The sequence below is a fragment of the Bufo bufo genome, chromosome 2 (genome assembly GCF_905171765.1).
Source record: "Bufo bufo chromosome 2, aBufBuf1.1, whole genome shotgun sequence".
NCBI lineage: Eukaryota > Metazoa > Chordata > Amphibia > Anura > Bufonidae > Bufo > Bufo bufo.
In genome coordinates this window covers 27,934,839-27,958,643 of record NC_053390.1, presented here as the reverse complement: position 1 = coordinate 27,958,643, position 23,805 = coordinate 27,934,839, and the positions used below count along the sequence as shown (strand labels likewise).

The 23,805-nt window shown below is 43.5% G+C and overlaps 3 protein-coding genes across 4 annotated transcripts in view; all 3 read left to right on the top strand.

The window, feature by feature from the left end:
* LOC120990673 (zinc finger protein 585A-like) overlaps window positions 1–23,805 on the top strand; it is a 1,368,789-nt gene that overhangs the window by 1,186,178 nt on the left and 158,806 nt on the right. The window lies entirely within an intron of this gene.
* Window positions 1–23,805, top strand: part of LOC120991237 (gastrula zinc finger protein XlCGF17.1-like) — a 250,829-nt gene that overhangs the window by 134,199 nt on the left and 92,825 nt on the right. The window lies entirely within an intron of this gene.
* The window catches only part of LOC120991242 (zinc finger protein 420-like), a 35,550-nt gene continuing 13,615 nt past the window's right edge, over window positions 1,871–23,805 (top strand). Inside the window, exons 1-3 of one of the 2 annotated variants that reach the window (XM_040420104.1) lie at window positions 1,871–1,918; window positions 13,335–13,463; window positions 23,533–23,652. In XM_040420104.1, the coding sequence (XP_040276038.1) occupies window positions 1,885–1,918; window positions 13,335–13,463; window positions 23,533–23,652 (283 nt within the window). In that variant the 5' untranslated portion in view covers window positions 1,871–1,884. Of the gene's footprint in view, window positions 1,919–13,334; window positions 13,524–23,532; window positions 23,653–23,805 lie in introns of both variants that reach the window. The other variant, XM_040420105.1, reaches the window with a different exon arrangement.

Here is a 23,805-nt window from a genome sequence, read left to right as displayed (position 1 = left end):
ACTGATCACATGATGGTTACATCATCCCAGGTCCTTCACCACCTTTTCTTCTCTCCACTGCTAAGCCCCGCCCCCTGCACTGATCACATGACGGTGACGTCACCGCAGGTCCTTCAGCTCTGGCAGTGCAGCAGATACTGGGCAGGTCCTGGTCGGTAGTCAGGGCCTTTGTTCTCTCTGGTATCAGCCATTCCTCCAGCCTGCAGGTAAGATGAGCTGTGAGGAGACAGTGTGGTGGAGAGCTCAGACATGTCACCTCTGGAGATTCTCCTCAGCTTAGTATGATGGGGGAGGAGTAGTGGGGGTTGTCACCATTTGGTGCTGGATGAGAGAATCTGCTCCATTTGTATGAGGTTTTTACCAACAGGAGCTTAGATACACACTGCACTGACAGGAGCTTAGATACACCCGGAGCTCAGGGTTTTCCCGTCAGTGCAGCTTTATGAGGGTCTGAGTTTTGCGGGATGAGATGTACTTTTTCTCGGCCTCATTATCGGGGACATGGGAGTCACTGATTAACCTTTATTCCTTTTTATTGGAGGGATGAAGAAAACCAGCAATACGAGCCTTCTCCTGAATGAGCCACCAAGGATGGACAGGAAGGAGATCAGCAGAAGAATATTAGACCTCACCTTGGAGATCATCTCCCTGCTGAGCGGAGAGGTAAACTTTTCTAGATTTCTCTCCTCTTTATTGTATTCTGTAACAAGTCAGACATCGGGAAGGAGAATCCATCATAGGAAGTGATAGGAAGAGTCCAGGGTCCTGGAGAACGGCCTCCAGACCTTCCAAGTGACGGAGAACCTGAAGATCAGCCCCCAATATGGTGAGTGATGTGTCATGTGACCAGTGACCAATAGTCATGTTGTAGGAGCCATGAGAAGGTAAGTAGGCATGTTGTACCCAGGAGGAAAGGGCCGGGAACAAGATGACCAGATGGCGGAGTGCGGCCTGGAGGGAGGATTTCTACCTCTAATCTGAGACCCATATAGACACATAGAAGATGACAGTAGTAGGAGAGACCATGGCCCACTGAAAAGGATCTGTCAGCAGGATCAACCTTAATAAACCAGACATACTGGCTGGTAAGGTTTATCCTGCTGATTAAAACTATGCCTTCTTCTGAAAATCTGTTGCAACATTACTGAGAAAAAAAGGTGTTTATTCGTGAGGACTTCAGTGTACAGAGGTTCGGGCCTAGTCTTTCTGTGCACCTCCTCTTTCTAATGCTAGCCATACCCATATCTAGGGTTGATCCTGCTGAATAAACTGATGTTTGTCTTGTGAAAACTGATTGTGGCATTCCTGAGAAATGTGAATGTGGCCAGCACTGCAAAGAGGAGGTTCACAGAAAGGCTAGGCCCAGCCCTCACTTATAACGAATAAACATCCTTTTTCTCAGGAACGTCACAACCAATTTTCCCTAAACAGATCAAGATCAACCCTTCCTGGCAGTGTATGTGGATGGAAAGAGTTGATCCTGCTGACAGATTACTCTTTAAGGATTTTGTTTGCCTCTCTCCATCCACAGGAGTACACAATAGTGAAGAAGACATCGGGGGACTGTGTGACTCCCATCATCCATCTCCAGGAGTCAAGAAGGCGAAGCAGGACCCCTCACCCCATCATAGAGCCTCCCCCTCCCCCCCTGATACATGAGCAGAAGATCCTAGAACTCACCCACAAGATGATGGAGCTGCTGACTGGAGAGGTGACACTGCTGGGAATGCTGGGAAATTCTCCAGTAACAGCACTGGAGGGGTCTGGGTGATGACGGTGTCATTGTGTTGTCAGGTTCCTATAAGGTGTCAGGACGTCACTGTCTATTTCTCCATGGAGGAGTGGGAGTATATAGAAGGACACAAGGCTCTGTACAAGGAGGCCATGATGGAGGAGCACCAGCCTCTTATATCACAAGGTAAGAGCCGTCATGTGCAGTGTATACACGTGTGTGCAGTGACATGTAATGGAGGAGCACCAGCCTCTTATATCACAAGGTAAGAGCCGTCATGTGCAGTGTATACACGTGTGTGCAGTGACATGTAATGGAGGAGCACCAGCCTCTTATATCACAGGGTAAGAGCCGTCATATGCAGTGTATACACGTGTGTGCAGTGACATGTAATGGAGGAGCACCAGCCTCTTATATCACAAGGTAAGACCCGTCATGTGCAGTGTATACACGTGTGTGCAGTGACATGTAATGGAGGAGCACCAGCCTCTTATATCACAAGGTAAGGGCCGTCATGTGCAGTGTATACACGTGTGTGCAGTGACATGTAATGGAGGAGCACCAGCCTCTTATATCACAAGGTAAGTGCCGTCATGTGCAGTGTATACACGTGTGTGCAGTGACATGTAATGGAGGAGCACCAGCCTCTTATATCACAAGGTTAGAGCCGTCATGTGCAGTGTATACACGTGTGTGCAGTGACATGTAATGGAGGAGCACCAGCCTCTTATATCACAAGGTAAGACCCGTCATGTACAGTGTATACACGTGTGTGCAGTGACATGTAATGGAGGAGCACCAGCCTCTTATATCACAAGGTAAGAGCCGTCATGTGCAGTATATACACGTGTGTGCAGTGACATGTAATGGAGGAGCACCAGCCTCTTATATCACAAGGTAAGAGCCGTCATGTGCAGTGTATACACGTGTGTGCAGTGACATGTAATGGAGGAGCACCAGCCTCTTATATCACAAGGTAAGAGCCGTCATGTGCAGTGTATACACGTGTGTGCGGTGACATGTAATGGAGGAGCACCAGCCTCTTATATCACAGGGTAAGAGCCGTCATGTGCAGTGTATACACGTGTGTGCAGTGACATGTAATGGAGGAGCACCAGCCTCTTATATCACAGGGTAAGAGCCGTCATGTGCAGTGTATACACGTGTGTGCAGTGACATGTAATGGAGGAGCACCAGCCTCTTATATCACAGGGTAAGACCCGTCATGTGCAGTGTGTACACGTGTGTGCAGTGACATGTAATGGAGGAGCACCGGCCTCTTATATCACAAGGTAAGAGCCGTCATGTGCAGTGTATACACGTGTGTGCAGTGACATGTAATAGAGGAGCACCAGCCTCTTATATCACAGGGTAAGAGCCGTCATGTGCAGTGTGTACACGTGTGTGCTGTGACATGTAATGGAGGAGCACCAGCCTCTTATATCACAAGGTAAGAGCCGTCATGTGCAGTGTGTACACGTGTGTGCAGTGACATGTAATGGAGGTGGAGTGCTGTCCACATGTTTTGGGGCCCCCTAGAAGTGAAGGGGTCCAGATCTAAGACGCAGAATTGTAGATCAGATGCGGAAAGCAATATACAGCCATCTGAATGAGTATGGAGAGGAGAGGAGACTGGGAGTAGTTGTTTTATCCGATCTATAGACAGATCTACAGGAGGCCATGTATTCAGTCACTGTGTGCTTGTGTCTCCACAGATGGATCCAGGAGGAGAAATCCACCAGAGAGATGTCCCCGTCCTCTGTATTCCCAGGACTGTCCAGAGAAGAAGGTCCCAGAGAATCCTCAGGTAGATGGAGCTGAGCCCTATACACATCTATATAGGGGGGTCCTGCGGTCATAGAGGGGTCATAGATTGTGGGGGTCTCTTATGTGGATCTGTTAGATCTCCCACCTGTCTGCTGTATTGTACTGAATTGTTACAGATGACAAATCAGGGGGAAGATCTGACTGATATTAAAGTGGAGGATGAAGAAGAGAAGATGATGGGCGATCCCCCGTGTAAGAGTGAGGTGGAGGAGGACATTCCAGGAGATATCACCACAGGTATGGAATCATGAATGGAGAAAGTGACTTCAGATTCTGTCCTTGGTGCCTTCAGGGCAGGAGGAGAATCTGATCACCGGCTGCTGCTCTTTGATTGGAGATGTCCTCATCACATCATGAAGTGTTCTCCTTATCCAGCTGATATCAGCCGACCATATGACTTCCCCTCTTTGTTGCCCCGTCCCTTAGACAGAATGTGACACTTATTTCTTTAAACTCCCTTTATGACAGAACGCCAAAGAGAACAGCAAAAAACAAAACAAAATGAGACAATATCTGGGCTTTTTATGTTATAAAAATAATAATAAAAGCTAAACAATAAATTATATGTAAATGGTTCCATTGAAAGAAAGAAAAAAATTGGTCATTAAATGACAACCAGCCTAGTAATTAAGTAGTTAACCACCTCCCGTCTGCCCATTGCCTATAAACGTCCGGGAGGTGGATCTCTATTTCTGAAAGCACGTTCTAAAACGTCCTGCAGCTTTCCCCCCTGTGCATAGAAACTCCATGACTCAGCTGCCTCCTGACAGCCAAGAACATGGAGCTTTACCCTGAGACTTTTTTTGCCGGTCTCCGGGCTTTTGATCGCTCTGACAAGCAGTCAGAGCGATCACAATCGCATCTACCATCTCCCTCTCATTGCTGCCAGTCAGAGAGGGAGATCGGTATTTAAAGTAGGCATCGCGATTGTAATGCTTAACTGTAAGCCCTGGAGACCGATCAGCATGGTCTCCGGGGCATGTGAGCGCTGTAATTTCCAGTTACAGCGCTCTGAAATGCTTGTACCGTCTCCCTCTCTGTAGCGCTGGCAGGAGAGGGAGATCGGTACATTCACACCCCACCAGCGATCCCCCAGCAGCTGTTTACACTGGAGACCAATCAGCATGATCTCCAGGACATGTGACTGCCTGAGCCGGGTGAGTGCAGGAGCTGTAAGGTCTTTCACAGACCTCGATCATCCCTGCACTGAGGCTGCACAGCGCTGGATTGCTGCTGTACAGCCTCTCTGGGGGGTGCATTTCTCCTGTAACTGGGGCTACTATGTCAGCCCCAGTTACAGGAGAAATCAACAGTGAAAAGAAAAAAAAAAATGAAGTTAAATGTCCCCCAGAGGTCTTGTATGACCTTATGGGGGACGCAAAGTGTAAAATAAAATAAAAAAAATGTTAAGAAAATAAATAAATAACGTTTTCACATGTAAAAAAAAAAAATTCCCCAAGTAAGGAATAAAATTATTATTTTTTTAAATAGAAAAAATAAAATAGACATATTTGGTATTGCCGCGTCCGTGACGACCGGCTCTATAAATAAATCACATAATCGACCCAGTCCAATAAACTGGCTATTTTGTCACCTTACACCACAAAAAGTGCAACACCAAGTGATCAAAAAGGCGTATGTCCCACAAAATGGTACCAATAAAACCGTCACCTCGTCCTGCAAAAAATGAGCCCCTACATAAGAAAATCTCTCAAAAAATAAAAAAACTAGAGCTCTCAGAACATGGACACATTAAAACATAATTTTTTTGTTTCAAAAAGGCTATTATTGTGTAAAACTTTAATAAATAAGAAAAAGTATACATATTAGGTATCGCCACGTCCGTAACGATCTGCTCTATAAAAATGTCACTTGACTGAACCCCTCAGGTGAACGCTGTAAAAATAAAGAAATAAAAACTGTGCTAAAACAACCAATTTTTTGGCCACCTTGCCCCATAAAGTGTTATAATGAATGATCAAAAAATGTACCCAAAAATACTACCAATAAAACTGGCACCTTATCCCCTAGTTTCCAAAATGGGGTCACTTCTTGGGAGTTTCTACTGTAAGGGTGCATCAGGGGGCTTCAAATGGGACATGGCATCTAAAAACCATGTGGAGTTCCTTTTCTTCTGCGCCCTGCCGTGTGCCCATACAGCAGTTTACGACCACATGTGGGGTGTTTCTGTAAACCGCAGAATCTGGGTAATAAATATTGTTTTGTTTGGATGTTAACCATCGATGTGTTAAAGAAGAAATTGTATTAAAATGGAAAATCTGCCAAAAAAGTGAAATTTAAAAATTTGATCTCCATTTTCCTTTAATTCTTGTGGAACGCCTAAAGGGTTAACAAAGTTTGTAAAATCGGTTTTAAGTAACTTGAGGGGTGTAGTTTCTACAATGGGGTCATTTATAGGGGTATCCACTAGGGATCGACCGATATTGATTTTTTAGGGCTGATACCGATAATTTGTGAACTTTCAGGCTGATAGCCGATAATTTATACCGATATTCTGGGAATTTTCATTTAAAAAAAAATAAAAATTTCCTACACAAATCTGCTGAAAATTAATATGTTTATTGTTAACGTGTATTTATTTATTTTTGTAAATCTTTCTTTTTCATTTATACTTAATATTTTTTTTTTTTTTTTTTACTAACTTTTAGCCCCCTTAGGGACTAGAACCCTTGTCCTATTCACCCTGATAGATCTATCAGGGTGAATAGGATCTCACACTGTTCCTGCTGCCCTGTGCTCTGTGCACACAGCAGCATGGAGCTGAACATGGCAGCGGGGGCTTCAATAGCGTCCTGGCTGCCATGGTAACCGATCGGAGCCCCAGGATTACACAGCTGGGGCTCCGATCGGAGGAGCAGGGGAGAGGGGATCCTGTGGCCACTGCCACCAATGATTAATACTGGGGGGGGCTTTGGTGGGGGGCGCACTGCGCAACACCAACCTTTTTAATACTGGGATGTGGGTGGGGGGCGCACTGCGCCACCAATGATTAATACTGGGGGGCTTGGGGGGGGGGCGCACTGTGCCACCAATGAAGAGAGATCTGTCATTAATTCATATACAGGAGGCGGGAGCTGGCTGCAGAATCACATAGCCGGCTCCCGACCTCTATGAGCGGTAGCTGCGATCCGCGGCACCTAAGGGGTTAACTACCGCAGATCGCAGCTACCGCTCATAGAGGCCCGGAGCCGGCTATGTGATTCTGCAGCCAGCTCCCGCCTCCTGTATATGAATGAATGAGAGAGGTATCTTCATTGGTGGAGCGGTGGCCACAGCCCCTCCCCTTCTTTTGTCTTCTCTCCTCTCATTGGCGGCAGCAGCATCACAGGGGGAGGAGAAACTGCTTCCTTCTCCCCTGTGCTGTGGAGGGAACACAGAGAGCGCTGAGAGCAGCGCGATCCGTGTTCCCAATACGTTATCGGAATATGGGCAAAATAGATGCCGATACCGATAACGGTCAAAATCCTGAATATCGGACGATAATATCGGTAAAACCGATAATCGGTCGATCCCTAGTATCCACTATGTAAGCCCCACAAAGTGACTTCAGACCTGAACTGATCCTTAAAAAGTGGGGTTTGGCAATTTTCTTAAAAATTTGAAAAGTTGCTTCTAAACTTCTAAGCCTTCTAATGTCCTAAAAAAATTAAATTACATTTTCAAAATGATGCCAACATAAAGTAGACATATGGGGAATGTTAAGTAATAAATATTTTATGAGGTATCACTTTCTGGGATTTTTTCATAAATAAAGGTGAAATATATTGACCACTGTCATGGAGTACAATGTGTCACGAGAAAACAATCTCTGAATGACTTGGATAAGTAAAGGCGTTCCAAAGTTATTACCACATAAAGTGAAATATGTCAGATTTGCAAAATTAGGCCTGGTCGGGAAGGGGGCAAATGGCCCGGATGTGAAGTGGTTAAAGCTGTTTGGTTGTTGTGTTTTTTCCTTCCTCTCGGTGCACTCCTGTCCTCAGCTCCATGATTATCATAGTCACATGTGATTATTGTTAACATTGTTTTTTTCCCTGATAACTAAACCTAGAAGTGAAGGAGCTGAGAGAAGTGTCTGATCTATAGACAGATCTACAGGAGGCCATGTATTCAGTCACTGTGTGCTTGTGTCTCCACAGATGGATCCAGGAGGAGAAATCCACCAGAGAGATGTCCCCGTCCTCTGTATTCCCAGGACTGTCCAGAGGAGAAGGTCCCAGAGAATCCTCAGGTAGATGGAGCTGAGCCCTATACACATCTATATAGGGGGGTCCTGCGGTCATAGAGGGGTCATAGATTGTGGGGGTCTCTTATGTGGATCTGTTAGATTTCCCACCTGTCTGCTGTATTGTCCTGAATTGTTACAGATGATAAATCGTGGGAAAGATCCAACTGAAATTAAAGTGGAGGATGAAGAAGAGAGGATGATGGGCGATCCCCCGTGTAAGAGTGAGGTGGAGGAGGACATTCCAGGAGATGCCACCACAGGTATGGAATCATGAATAGAGAAAGTGACTTCAGATTCTGTCCTTGGTGCCTTCAGGGCAGGAGGAGAATCTGATCACCGGCTGCTGCGCTGCTCTTTGATTGGAGATGTCCTCATCACATCATGAAGTGTTCCCCTTATCCAGCTGACGGCGATCTCTGATCAGATTCTTCTCTGATCCTGGCTGTTCCTGCAGGACATGACGGTCAGTCACATCCACCCACCCACTGGGGGATTATGCAGATGCAGCTTTTATGTCTGTGCTGTCATGATGGACTACATGTACACTCAGGGCCGGTTTTAGACAAAATCAAAAGTGGGGCCCCAAATCTTGTAATAATGTACTAACAACACAGTTACATTCTGTCGATTCCAGACCTCCCTCACAGATTTACACCCCATAAAGATCCTGTCACGCTCGTGTGTGGGAGGAACACGCCACACCGAGCATAGGAGGGAAGGGGTATACAGGAATAAGGCCTGGAAACTAGGGAGGGAAGATGGACACCTCCTAGAGAAAACCCTGACTGACTACCAGTATGAACAGGCCCCGATGGTAGGCAAGTTCATACACCGGATACCTAGAGTCCTATCTCACCCTATAGGACCCTGAAGCTAGTGTCAGGAATGAGTCTTCCTGTTCCTCCAAAGGGTAGGACGGACAGGAGTCTCCCTCAGGCCTAATAACAAACAGGGAATAGCAACACACAGAACCATACAAAAGGAGAAAGGGAAGACTTAACTTCAAAGGAGCAATGGACGCACCAGAAGCTCAACCGAAATCCAACTACCAGCTTGCCAAAAGTCCAGGAACTAAAGCTATAAAGCTGTGCTCTCTCCTTTCCTGTGTCATTACATTAGATAGATAGTTAGTTAGTTAGCTCACAGATAGTTAGTGGGAGATAGTCAGTGTAGGTTAGATAGTAATATAGTGGAGCTGATAGGTTCTGCTGTCCATACATACATGCATACATACAGTACAGACCAAAAGTTTGGACACACCTTCTCATTCAAAGAGTTTTCTTTATTTTCATGACTATGAAAATTGTAGATTCACACTGAAGGCATCAAAACTATGAATTAACACATGTGGAATTATATACATAACAAACAAGTGTGAAACAACTGAAAATATGTCATATTCTAGGTTCTTCAAAGTAGCCACCTTTTGCTTTGATTACTGCTTTGCACACTCTTGGCATTCTCTTGATGAGCTTCAAGAGGTAGTCCCCTGAAATGGTTTTCACTTCACAGGTGTGCCCTGTCAGGTTTAATAAGTGGGATTCTTGCCTTATAAATGGGGTTGGGACCATCAGTGGCGTTGAGGAGAAGTCAGGTGGATACACAGCTGATAGTCTGTTAGAATTTGTATTATGAAAAAAGCAGCTAAGTAAAGAAAAACTAGTGGCCATCATTACTTTAAGAAATGAAGGTCAGTCAGTCAGCCGAAAAATTGGGAAAACTTTGAAAGTAAGGGCTATTTGACCATGAAGGAGAGTGATGGGGTGCTGCACCAGATGACCTGGCCTCCACAGTCAACGGACCTGAACCCAATCGAGATGGTTTGGGGTGAGCTGGACCGCAGAGTGAAGGCAAAAGGGCCAACAAGTGCTAAGCATCTCTGGGAACTCCTTCAAGAATGTTGGAAGACCATTTCAGGGGACTACCTCTTGAAGCTTATCAAGAGAATGCCAAGAGTGTGCAAAGCAGTAATCAAAGCAAAAGGCGGCTACTTTGAAGAACCTAGAATATGACATATTTTCAGTTGTTTCACACTTGTTTGTTATGTATATAATTCCACATGTGTTAATTCATAGTTTTGATGCCTTTATAGTCATGAAAATAAAGAAAACTCTTTGAATGAGAAGGTGTGTCCAAACTTTTGGTCTGTACTGTACATAGTGCTGTGATGTCACAAGTTCACAACAATACTTAGTGCACCAATCACTAATAAGTAGTCAGACCTGTTAAAATGTGAAGTTGCATGTATTGCGCCAAAATATTTGCATCATTAGTGCCAATTTCGCAATCGCAAATATATTGGAGCACTCTATCTGCATATAAAGCCATTTTTAATGTTCTGCCGTGCCAACCATTTTCTCCAGTCTCAAGAAACTTCTAGCAGCTTGCAAACTGTAGCTATAGTGACCCACGCCTGTTTTTCGCGCGCATCACGCAAATTTTACATTGCCGATTTTTCTCAATCAAGAAAATAATCTCGAATTCGCAAATATATGACGAATATTCTACCAAATATTCGCAAAATATTGCGAATCCGGATATTGCCCCTACCGCTTACCACTAGTTGCCAGTCTCCCCGATATCCTGGCACCTGTCACGTGAACGTCCGTGACAGCTCCTCACACAGATCTGCACCCTCATGGCCCCAGAATACGCCACATGCTGCCTCCCCTCACAGCAATGAGTTCCCCTCACTCACGGCATCTGAGAGTGTTAAAAACCGGAAGAGCGGGCTTCCTCTTCAGGTGCACTTTCCCTCAGCGGAGATCGGGGAAAGCACCCTGTGCTTTAAATGAGCCGCAGCCTGTACTAGGCTTCCAGGCTCATTGTTATTATATATAAGTTCAGGCCACTAGGTGGCAGCACTGAACTGTGATATAGTGATTTTTTTACGGAAAAAGACCTCATGCACACGACCGGTTTTTTTTTTGCGGTCCGCAAAAACGGGGTCTGTAGGTCCGTGATCCGTGTCAGTTTTTTCTTCCGTGGGTCTTCCTTGATTTTTTTGAGGATCCACGGACATGAAGGAAAAAGTCATTTTGGTGTCCGCCTGGCCGTGCGGAGCCAAACTTGCAAGTCAATGGGGACGGATCCGTTTGACGTTGACACAATATGGTGAAATTGCAAACGGATCCGTCCCCCATTGACTTTCAATGTGAAGTCAGGAGTCCCTATTATACCATCGGATCGGAGTTTTCTCCAATCCGATGGTATATTTTAACTTGAAGCGTCCCCATGGAAACGCCTCTATGTTAGAATATACCATCGGATTTGAGTTAGATCGTGAAAACTCATATCCGACAGTATATTCTAACACAGAGGCGTTCCCACAGTGATGGGGACGCTTCAAGTTAGAATATACTACGAACTGTGTACATGACTGCCCCCTGCTGCCTGGCAGCACCCGATCTCTTACAGGGGGCTGTGAACCGCACAATTAACCCCTCAGGTGCCGCACCTGAGGGGTTAATTGTGCGTATCATAGCCCCCTGTAAGAGATCAGCTGCTGCCAGGCAGGAGGGGGCACACCCTCCTCCCTCCCCAGTTTTAAATTCATTGGTGGCCAGTGCGGCCCCCCCTCCCCCCCTGGCCACCAATGAATGTACAGTAATACAGGGGAGGGAGGGGGGGCCCACTGGCCACCAATGAATGTACAGTAATACAGGGGAGGGAGGGGGGCCCCACTGGCCACCAATGAATGTACAGTAATACAGGGGAGGGAGGGGGGGCCACTGGCCACCAATGAATTTGAAACTGGGGAGGGAGGGGGGTGTGCCCCCTCCTGCCTGGCAGCACCTGATCTCTTACAGGGGGCTATGATACGCACAATTAACCCCTCAGGTGCGGCACCTGAGGGGTTAATTGTGCGGATCACAGCCCCCTGTAAGAGATCGGGTGCTGCCAGGCAGCAGGGGCAGTCATGTACACAGTTTGTAGTATATTCTAACTTGAAGCGTCCCCATCACTATGGGAACGCCTCTGTGTTAGAATATACTGTCGGATCTGAGTTATCACGGACGCGGATGCCAATCTTGTGTGCATCCGTGTTTTTTCACGGACCCATTGACTTGAATGGGTCCGTGAACCGCTGTCCGTCAAAAAAATAGGACAGGTCATATTTTTTTGACGGACAGGAAACACGGATCACGGCCGCGGATAAACAACGGTGCATTTTCCGAGTTTTCAACGGACCCATTGAAAGTCAATGGGTCCGCAGAAAATCACGGAAAACGGAACAACGGCCACAGATGCACACAACGGTCGTGTGTATGAGGCCTATTGGAGCAATTTCCATTATTCTGTATAAATTTCAATCTGATGATTGCAAGTTGTGGTCCACTTGGGGACCTAACAAAAAGTAATAATAAAAAAAAAAAGTTCTGAAATTATAAAAATAAACAAAAGAAAATAACATTATGGCATCGCCGCATGCAAAACGCCTGTCCTATTAAAATATAAAAAAAAGTTAGCCCATATGGTGAATTGCGTGACTAGGGTTTCTAGGCTTAGTCGCCCGTGTAACTACCGCAGGATTTTAGCTTTTTTTTTTTTTTTTTAATATAGATATTGACATGGAAAATTAAAAATGTTTAAAAAAAAATACATTTAATATTAAGACATGATTTGAGCAACAGTTCATTTTCTGATGACACATTCCCTTGATTTGGTGGAGGTCCCAGCTCTCAGACCCGCACCGATTGCTAGCTGTGTGGTCAGAAGCGCTCAGCCGAGCACCGCTTCACACAAAACTGTAGACGGTCTCAGCTTTTCTATTGATACCGTCTATAGTCTTGCGCTCTGCAGCAAAGGGGGAGGCAGCGCTCGGCTAAGTGCTTCTGACCCCTCGTTCTAGCAATCTGTTCCTGGTCTCAAAGTTGGGACTCCCACCAATCAACACATTTGATATGTCCCTATGTGAAAATTGTGAAGCCCGCTTGGCATTAAAGAGCCAAATGTATTGGTAGAAGGCAGGCTTGTTTGGCAGAGGTTTTTCTAAATTTTCTGCTAGATTTGTGTATTAAAAGTGGTGACCGGGTGTACAGCAGAATTCTGAAGTTTATCAGAGAATTATACAAAGCCTTCTAAGGCTGGAATCACGTTTCGTTTTTGGTGCAGTTTATTGAACTAAGGCCAGTAGTGAATTCAATGTGAATGGCTTTTACTTCCCATTCCAGCCTAAGGCCTCATGAACACAACTGTGTCCTTTTTGCGGCCCACAATTTTTGGATCCGCATTTTGCGGAACAGAATGTTCTGCCCTCAATAGAGAAGTCCTACCCTTATCCGTGATACGGACAAGAATAGGCCATGTTTTATTTTGTTTTTTGTGGGGCTGCGGAGTAGATGTTGCAGAGTACTGTCCGCATCTTTTGTGGACCCATTGAAGTGAATGGGTCTGCATCGGACCCACAAAAAATGTGGCTCAGATGCGGACCCAAACCATTGTTGTGTGCATGAGGCCTAATAGGAATGTTAGAGGTTTGTCTACTCTGTAGATTAAAATAAATACAAATTTCTATTTTAACAGAAAATCCCAGTAAGAATTCTAAAGGAAACCTCATGTTATCACTAAATTATAATGCAGAAGATGAAGATATCATGCAGCACTCTTCAGGAGGAAATGTACATCCAGGACTTCACAGTACAGATCTATCAAGTAATCTCCCTAATCATGAAGGACCTTCTCTTGACCAATTGTGGACTGTTACAAGTACAGGTCAGAAAGGGGGTAAAAGGTTTCACTGTGATAAATCGTTTACAAAGAGATCAAAACTTTCTACACACAGAATATGTCTCACAGGGAAGAAACCGCACTCCTGTTCAGAATGTGGGAAGTGCTTTACAAATAAACAATATTTTGTTAAACATAAGAAACTTCACACAGGAGTGAAACCTCATACATGTTCAGAATGTGGGAAATATTTTATAGAAAAACAAGGTCTTGTTAGACATGTGAGAATTCACACAGGGGAGAAACCATATTCATGTTCAGAATGTGGGAAATCTTTTACAGAAAAACAAGGACTTGTTAGACATGTGAGAATTCACACAGGAGAGAAGCCGTATTCATGTTCAGCATGTGGGAAATGTTGTACAGATAAATCAAATCTTGTTTTACATGAGAGAATTCACACAGGAGAGAAACCATATTCATGTTCAGAATGTGGGAAATGTTTTACACGGAAATCAACCCTTGTTAAACATGAGAAACGTCACACAGGAGAGAAACTACATTAACATAGTAACATAGTATATAAGGCCAAAAAAAGACATATGTCCATCCAGTTCGGCCTGTTATCCTGCAAGTTGATCCAGAGGAAGGCAAAACAAGAACTCTGAGGTAGATGCCAAATTTCCCCACTTAAGGGGAAAAAAATTGCTTGCCGACTCCAATCAGGCAATCAGAATAACTCCCTGGATCAACGGCCCCTCTTGAACTCTTTTAGTGAACTCGCCATCACCACCTCCTCAGGCATAGAGTTCCATAGTCTCACTGCTCTTACCGTAAAGAATCCTTTTCTGTGTTTGTGTACAAACCTTCTTTCCTCCAGATGCAGAGGATGTCCCCTGGTCATAGTCCTGGGGATAAATAGATGATGGGAGAGATATCTGTACTGACCCCTGATATATTTATACATAGTAATTAGATCTCCCCTCAGTCGTTTTTTTTTCTAAAGTGAATAACCCTAATTTTGATAATCTTTCAGGGTACTGTAGTCCACCCATTCCAGTTATTACTTTTGTTGCCCTCCTCTGAACCCTCTCCAACTCTTCTATGTACTCCATGTGTGGTCTGACTAGTGATTTGTAAAGTGGTAGGACTATGTTCTCATCACGAGCATCTATGCTCCTTTTGATGCAACCCATCATCTTATTGGCCTTGGCAGCAGCTGCCTGACACTGGTTTTTGCAGCTTAGTTTGCTGTTCACTAAAATTCCTAGGTCCTTTTGCATGCCAGTTTTACCCAGTGTTTTACCATTTAGTATGTACAGGTGACTTGCATTATTCCTTCCCATGTGCATAACCTTACATTTGTCAGTGTTAAACCTTATCTGCCACTTCTCTGCCCAAGCATCCAATCTATCCAGATCCCTCTGTAGTAGTATACTGTCCTCTTCAGTGTTAATTACTTTACACAGTTTAGTGTCATCTGCAAAAATTGATATTTTACTATGTAAGCCTTCTACAAGATCATTAATAAATATATTGAAGAGAATAGGGCCCAATACTGACCCCTGAGGTACCCCACTAGTGACAGTGACCCAATCTGAGTGTGAACCATTAATAACAACCCTCTGTTTTCTATCACTCAGCCAGTTACTTACCCACATACAGTCATTTTCTCTCAGTCCGAGCATTCTCATTTCCTATACTAACCTTTTATGCGGTACAGTGTCAAATGCTTTGGAGAAGTCCAGATATACGACATCCATAGATTCGCCGCTATCAAGTCTAGACGTTACCTCCTCATAGAAAATGATTAAATTAGTTTGACATGACCGATCCCTCATGAAGAAGCCATGCTGATATGCCGTTATAAGCTTATTTTCATTGAGGTACTCCAAGATAGCATCTCTTAGAAAACTTTCAAACTGTTCACCCACGACAGATGTTAAACTTACCGGCCTATAGTTTCCAGGCTCTGTTTTTGGATCCTTTTTGAATATTGGCACCACATTTGCTATGCACCAATCCTGTGGAACACTCCCTCTCAGTAGAGAGTCCTTAAATATCAGAAATAAGGGTCTGGCTATGACATTACTTAATTCTCTTAGGATACGGTGGTGTATGCCATCTGGTCCTGGTGATTTGTCTATTTTAATCTGTTTAAGACGCCGCTGTACTTCTTCCAGGGTCAGACAGGGCACTTTTAATGGGGAATTTACTTTTACATTCTGCATTTCATCTGACAATTTATTTTCCTTAGTAAATACAGTGGAGAAAAAAATATTTAATAGCTTTGCTTTCTCCTCGTCGCTCTCTGCGACTCCCCCCTCATTACTCTGTAAAGGGCCGACACCTTCAGATTTATACTTTTTACCCTTTATATAATTGAAAAACATTTTTGGGTTGGTTTGCTCTCTTTGGCAATTAATCTCTCGGTCTCTAGTTTGGCGGCTTTTATTTGTTTTTTACATATTCTATTTTTTCCTTATAGTTTTTCAATGTTTCCTCGCCACCCTCCTGTTGCTTTTTTGTTGTTGTCATTTTTGTCATTTATTACTATCTATTTGTCCATATTGTTATTTTTCTTGTTCCTTAACCTTTTATTACCATAAGGTATGTACCTCTCACAATTAGATTTTAGGATGATTTAAAAAATATCCAATTTTGTGGCTGTATTTTTATTTTTGAGGACTTTGTCCCATTTTATTTTTTATTGTTTTAAGGCATACAACATATATCAAAGATCATATGCATATAACATATGTCTCTTGTATCTTAAAAATCATCAATACATTTTCATTCGATATATAATTCCTTAATTTCCAAATCCAGGTTTAAACCAGATTTAGACCCACTAGCCCTATCGCTTCCCCGACCTTTCCCCGTTCCACTGATGTCCCGAACTCAGAACACTCTAATTCCAGTTTCGCCAGGTTTGGATCCAATTCCTCTTTCTATGAAAAAATATACCCTCATATATTTTGATTTTGTCCATATATTCTTTCCATTCTACAAATGATTTTTATTTTTTGTTCATCTTTATATCTCGCGGTTTCCGGAAAAATGCTTAACACAGCATATTCAATTCTGAGGGGGTAATCAAGGGATGTGCAGCTCCGAATCTTCTCAAATATCTTAAACCAATACTCCTGGATACCTGGACATTCCCATAATAAGTGCAAATAATCTGCCCTGTCTGCTTGACATTTATAGCATTTATCTTCCCTATCTTTGTAAATCTTAGACAGAAATAATGGAGTGTAATATAAACTATGTATCATTTTCGTTAAAATCAATCTATGCGAAACAGAGGATTTTTTAATGTTTCCATATATAATGTCCCAAGGTAAATTGATGCAACTGTGTAATTCCCTTTCCCATTTAATTTCACTACCAAATGTATTACTTCTCGGGAGTTCTTTTTTCAATTTCTGGTATATCATAGTAATAGAATAATTTTTTTGTGACGGATAGTATGAAAAAAATCAAGAAAAAGGTTTTTAGTGACTTTTAAATATTCCTTATTCTCCGTACATTTCATAGCGTCACTCAGTTGTCCATATCGAAACCTGTTGCTAAAACAAAGTGTCGTGTCTGACAATATTTCTTCCAATGGTTTTAAAAACCCATGTGAAACAACTTGTGATATATTTGAAATTCCCCTCAATTCCCAATATTTAGTGTCAGGGATTTTAATAAGTTTTGGTAAAGTTATATTTCTCCATATAGGAGTAAAGGTAACAGCATGCAACACCCCTGCAATATGCCTGGTATGTTTCCAGGTTTATTTTAACATCTTACTGAATATACATCCATCTGTTTCTTCCTGCTTAGTGTCTCGTTCTAAAATATGAAAGGATATCTTCACGTGGGCCATCGTAGCTCTTGAATAGGTACTTAATATACCGTATTTTTTGCCCTATAAGACGCACTTTCCCCCCCCCCAAAAGTGGGGGGAAAATAGCAGTGCGTCTTATGGGGCGAATGCTGCATTTTGCCGAACTGTCAATGATATGCCGCGCCGCGGGTGTATCAGCTGAGAGGGAGGAGGGGCTGGGGGCCGGCATCTGGTTTTATAATGACAGCGGGGCCCGTGCAGTGACTGTATTCTACTACACGGGCCCCGCTCACTGTATATACCGTAAACTTATCTATAATTGTAGGCATTGTTAATATATACAAATTCAGGGTAATCAGCGCCTGTATTACTTACAACAAGCGCTCGGTAACAGAGAGGAGGCAGGCCGGGAGGACGGGCGCTGGCTGTGTGAGTCGCTACGTCACTCGCCTGCGCCGCCCACTTTATGAATGAAGCAGGCGGCGTGGGCGCATGACGTAGTGACTCACGCTGCCAGCGCCCATCCTCCCGGCCTGCCTCCTCCCTCCTCTCTGCTACCGAGTGCTTGTTGTAAGTAATACAGGTGCTGATTACCCTGAATTTGTATATATTAACAATGCCTACAATTATAGATAAGATTAAGGTATATACAGTGAGCGGGGCCCGTGTAGTAGAATACAGTCACTGCACGGGCCACGCTGTCATTATAAAACCAGATGCGACCCCCACCCCCTGTATTGGGGGTCATTCACACTACAGGGACACTGTTATGGAGGGGATCTGTGGATGACACATATATGTGTCATCCACAGATCCCCCCCCCCATAACAGTGTCATCCACAGATCCCCATAACAGTGCCATCCAGAGACCCCCATAAGTGTCACCCACAGATCCCCCATAAGTGTCACCCACAGATCCCCCATAAGTGTCACCCACAGATCCCCCATAACAGTGTCACCCACAGAGCCCCCATAACAGTGTCACCCACAGAGCCCCCATAACAGTGTCACCCACAGAGCCCCCATAACAGTGTCACCCACAGAGCCCCCATAACAGTGTCACCCACAGATCCCCCATAACAGTGTCACCCACAGATCCCCCATAACAGTGTCACCCACAGATCCCCCATAACAGTGTCATCCACAGACCACCATTAGTTCAAAACCCACCAAAAGCACACCTTTTTGTTCAAAATATTATTTTTCTTATTTTCCTCCTCAAAAACCTAGGTGCGTCTTATAGGGCGAAAAATACGGTAACAGCTATTCCTGTTCTTTATACACCACCTTAATTGTGCTGCAATGTAGTAACCTTTAAAATATGGAAAGGAAAGTCCTCCTCCTCAGCTAGAACCAAAGACCTTAATTTAATTCTGACCCGTTTCCGACCCCATATTAATTCATTAAGTCAAGAGTCCAGTAGATTGAAGAAAGAATCCTCAATCCAAATGGGGCACGAAACCAAAACATACAGAATTATTGGCAATAGTGTCATTTTGATCAAGGCAATACGATTAACTTGGGATATCTGGAGTTTTTGCCATGTTCTTATTTTATTCCTAATTTTTTCTATCATTGGGAGGATGTTTAACTTTGTATAACTCTCCAAGTTTTATCCGATCTGAATACCAAGATAAGTTAAGGATTCTATGGGTGATAAAGTGCATACTCTATTGCTAAGCTCGGGAGGAGCCGAACGATTTAAAGGTAACAGTTTAGATTTTTCCCAATTCATTTCATATCCAGATATTAAACCAAAGTCATCAATGATTTTCATGAGTTTTGGAAGCCCAATATATCCAGTTTTTAGAAATAATAATATGTCGTCTGCATATAAGCTGACTTTGTCTATATCCCCCTCTCCACCAAACCCAACCATTTCTTCATCACTTCTGATCTTACAAGCCAACGGCTCGCGAAAAGTAATAGGGAGAGGGGGCATCCCTGCCGAGTCCCACGCGTCAGCTGAAAAAGTGGCGAATATTCCCCATTAATACGAATTTTCGATATTGGATTCTGATACATAATCTGAACCCATTTCATTCGTTCCATTACTGCCCAGAGGAATGACCACTCCACACTGTCAAACGCCTTTGCAGCGTCCAGCGACAGGATGGAGCCGTCTTCCCCCTCCCCGACTTGTATATTTAGGAACGTTCTACGTATATTATCTTGAATATTTCTTTTAGGTATGAATCCTGTTTGGTTGTGATGAATAAGCTTATGAATCAAGGTTTTGAGTCTATTGGCAAGTAATTTAGCGACGATTTTATAGTCGGTATTTAACAACAAAATGGGCCTATATGATGTTATAAGGTTAAGATTTTTATCTCTTTTCGGTATTAAAGTTATAGCTTCAATAAAGCAGGGAGGGAGGGATCCAGACCTATTAGATTTATTACTTCTAATAAACAAGGGAGTAACACATCCCCGTGTTTCCTATATATTTCAAAAGGGAAGCCATCAGCTCCTGGAGTTGTTACCTCAAATTGTTTCCAATGTAAGTTTCATCTCATTTAAGTCAATAGGTCTATTCAACCACTCAATGTCTTGTCCATCGAGTTCAGGAATTTTAATATTATTTAAATAGTGTACTACTGTATTACCCTGCTTCTCAATTTCAGACCTATATAGAGTGGAAAAATGGCAAAAGAATTCCTGCAAAATAGTTTCGGGATCATGGGATACAACCCCTTTACTGGTTTGAATTTTATCAATTTTATTGACCCCTTTCTGATTTTGAATCAACATTGCGAGCAATCTTCCTGACTTCCCGGAATTCGCAGAATTTCCTTTGCCCCGAAAAAAAGATTTTATGTTGTGCTTTGTTATAGAGATACTTTTTGTATTCCTCCCCATGCGTTTTCCAATGATGCTTGGGTATCGGTATTATTTATTAGGGCAATTTCAATTTCCTTTTGTCTAACACTGTCTTCCAGCTGTTTCTGTGTATCAATAAAACCTTTCTTTTTCTGCCTGATTTTACTACTATAAATGCCACATCAAAAGGCCTTTAGTGAGTCCCATACCATATGGATATGAGCTGAATTGACATTATTAGCCCAAAAGTATTGAACCTTGGCAACGCTACTTTTTCTACTACAGATAACGCATGAGGGTTTAATTTAAATTGTCTGTATCCCCCTACCTCATTCAGCATTCTGATCACAACCCAAACAGGAGAGTGATCAGAAATACTGTGCACCTCGTATCTCATTTTCTTAATTACACCAATAAGCTCGGTATTGGCAAGTGCGAGATCAATTCTAGACATGGATCTGTAAGTTTTGCTGAAACATGAAAACATTTTCTTATTGCCATACAGATAACGCCAAATATCTGTAAGGGCCATTTCTTGGCCTATTCTAGATAACAAAGTATTGATCTTTGTACTTTGTTTATAATCTACATAGATGGATTTCCTGTCTTTCTCCATATCCATGACTGAATTGAAATCGCCCATTACCAGCACATCTAATCGAGATAAATTCCATTCATTTACCCATTACATAAGTTGAGAAGGGGGGGGGGGGGGGGATATAAACAAAGGCCAGGATAGTTCTCTGACCATTCAATCTACCCTACAGTAATATATATCGCCCTTCCCTATCAATCAATTCATCAATTGGATCATAATCAATTTGATTATGAATATAAACACACGGGAATTGGTGGTAAAGCAGGAGTGGTATTCATAGGATGCCCATCTTTTTTTACCCGTTGTATTGACTCTCTCAATGGAGTTATGGGTTTCAAGTAATGCCGCTATTGCAGGGAGGTGTCTATGCACTAAATAAAAAACTGCACATCTCTTAACTCCCTCCGATAAACCACGTATATATTCCAACTTAAGATCTTTTGTGTCATAATAAATAGTATCTAATAATTAACAGCCCTGGCGAAAAGTGCATCTTAAAACTATCCATATCTTCGGGATCATCAGTGGAAACACCCCCCTCTACCCCTCCCTCCCCTCCCCCACTCCTACCCCACTCCCCTCCTACCCCACTCCCCTCCTACCCCACTCTCCTACCCCACTCTCCTCCTACCCCACTCTCCTCCTACCCCACTCTCCTCCCTACCCCACTCCCCTCCTACCCCACTCTCCTCCTACCCCACTCTCCTCCTACCCCACTCTCCTCCTACCCCACTCTCCTCCTACCCCACTCCCCTCCTACGCCACTCCCCTCCTACCCCACTCCCCTCCTCCCCAACTTGGCCCCTGAGCATAAATAGCAATAGGAGTCTCTACCAAAACGCCTCCCAGCCCTGCCTTTACCCATCCACACACCCTCTTAATTAATCCTTAATGTGCCCTTAGATTCCGCAGCTGGGCACCCCTATTTGTTTCATGTGTATGACTCAAAAGCTTCTAAGTCAGTCCTCTAGCACCAAAAACATTGGACCTATATCAAGAATACACATATAAGCAACTTCTCAACCCGATAGCACCCTATCCCATGGATAATAGATATAACAAATTCATTCTTGATAAAACCCGTTCCTGCGCCCGAAATAAGGCCGGCGGGGATAGGTCCACCCACCACCAGTCCCATGCTAAGTAGGTGGGTGGGCCCGTCCCCGTCAGCCCACCAGACGACCAACAGACCAATATTCAAATCATGGTATCTCTACACTTGGGACTACATGCCATCAAGTTGCTTCCAGTTACAGTCCGTGTTGATCTAACCATTCAGAGGCACTGACTGGATTCATGAAGAAATGTTCTGCGTCCTTGTAGACAATACGCAGTTTTGCCGGATATATCATAGAGTACTTTATATTTGCCTGTATGAGTCTTGTTTTAACGTCTTTATATTCTCTTCGTTTATCCTGAGTGGTTTTAGAGAAATCCGGGGGAATAGCAATATTACGTCCATTATAGTCCACATCTTTCTATTTCCCTTTTCCTTCTTAAGATAAAATCTCGATCTTTTGAGCTTAGCATCTTAACTAGGAGTGGTCTAGGGGTAGCCCCTGGCGATGGTTTCCTAGCTGGAATTCGGTGAGCCCGTTCTACTATAAAAGTTGATGTTACATTTTCAGGATCTACCATGTCCATTAACCATTTTTGCATAAACGAGGTAGGATCAGCACCCTCAGTTTTTCTGGGAACCCAATTATTTAGAGATTTTTCCGCCGGGATCTATCTTCCATATCTGTCATTTTATCTTTCAACATTTTGTGATCTATCTCAATTTCTTCCATATTTTTCTTCTCTTGATTTAATTCTTTCTTTAAATCAGTCGTTAATTTTTTAGTGGTTTTTATGCGTTGACACATTTTATTAAGGTCATCCCGTATCAAAGAAATATCAGTCTGCAGTGCTGCGACTGTAGTAGATAAGGTACCCAAAGACTGATTTGTGGTTTTAACTGCTTCTAAAATATCGGCTAGTTTTGTATCAATGTTAGTCATTTGACAGTCCGGATCTAATATGTTCCCGGCGTATTTAATACAGGCTCATTATCCTCTCCTCCTTCTGTACGCGCAGATTGTTCCTGATTACCTCCTGTTTTACTGAGTGGGGGTGGTGATTTAAGGAACTTGTCCATTTTAATTGTTGGACTTCGGGAAACCCCTCTTTTAAGAAATATCGTACCAAACGATTTCCTATTCTGGGTTTTAGGAGGCATTTTTCTCTTCTCTCTCTCCCCTTCTTTGGTAGGGGGCTCCCTTTCTTGGTTATTTTCTTCAATGCTTTTTTTTTTTTTTTTCCTAGTCATCCCCTTTTTGCCCGGATCGTATATTATAATTATTGTCTATATGTCTGCATTTGTGTAATAAAACGTTATATTATGACACGGATCACAATCTTTCAGGGGTTTGAGTATGTAGAGGAGGAGAGGCTTACGTAACAAAAATCTATAGTTGATTTATTTGTTCACACCATCGCTCTAAAACAGTATTTAGTACAGACAACCACCGTAAAGATATATAAGGCAATATATTTTCTCACGTGTCCCAAGATGGAGGGAGATCTATGATTTCTTTAGTAACCGTCCACAGCTTTAAGAAGAAAGAGGGAAAACGCAGCAGGCTGGTGCCACCGGTATGTATACTGCAGGTGTCGTCCAACTCAGAATTCGCCAGAGGAAAGGGGGAAAAGGACAACGAAGCGGCCCACCTGGCCGAAGGCTACCCCACTAAACCACAGGCAGACAACTAGAGAGCTGCATCCACAGTGTGCACTGCCGAACTTTTCTCTTCCTCCCACAGATCAAGGATGTTGCCAGCCCAGGGCTACAAGTGGCAGGCAGGAGCAGCAAGTCGAAAGGGAGAGCACGGACCGCACCGTTAACAGCGTCCCGGGGCCCCCGATCATCCCGGCTAGAAGAGGTACAGCATAGCGCTCACAGGCGTCCTGAGGCGCGCGGAAGGGCAGGCAGTGCGGGGCCGCGGCACGTCACGTCGTCTACGTCATGCCGCTACGCCACTTTGAAACATTTTAGGGTTAGTTTTGCTCTCTTTGGCAATTAATCTCTCGGTCTC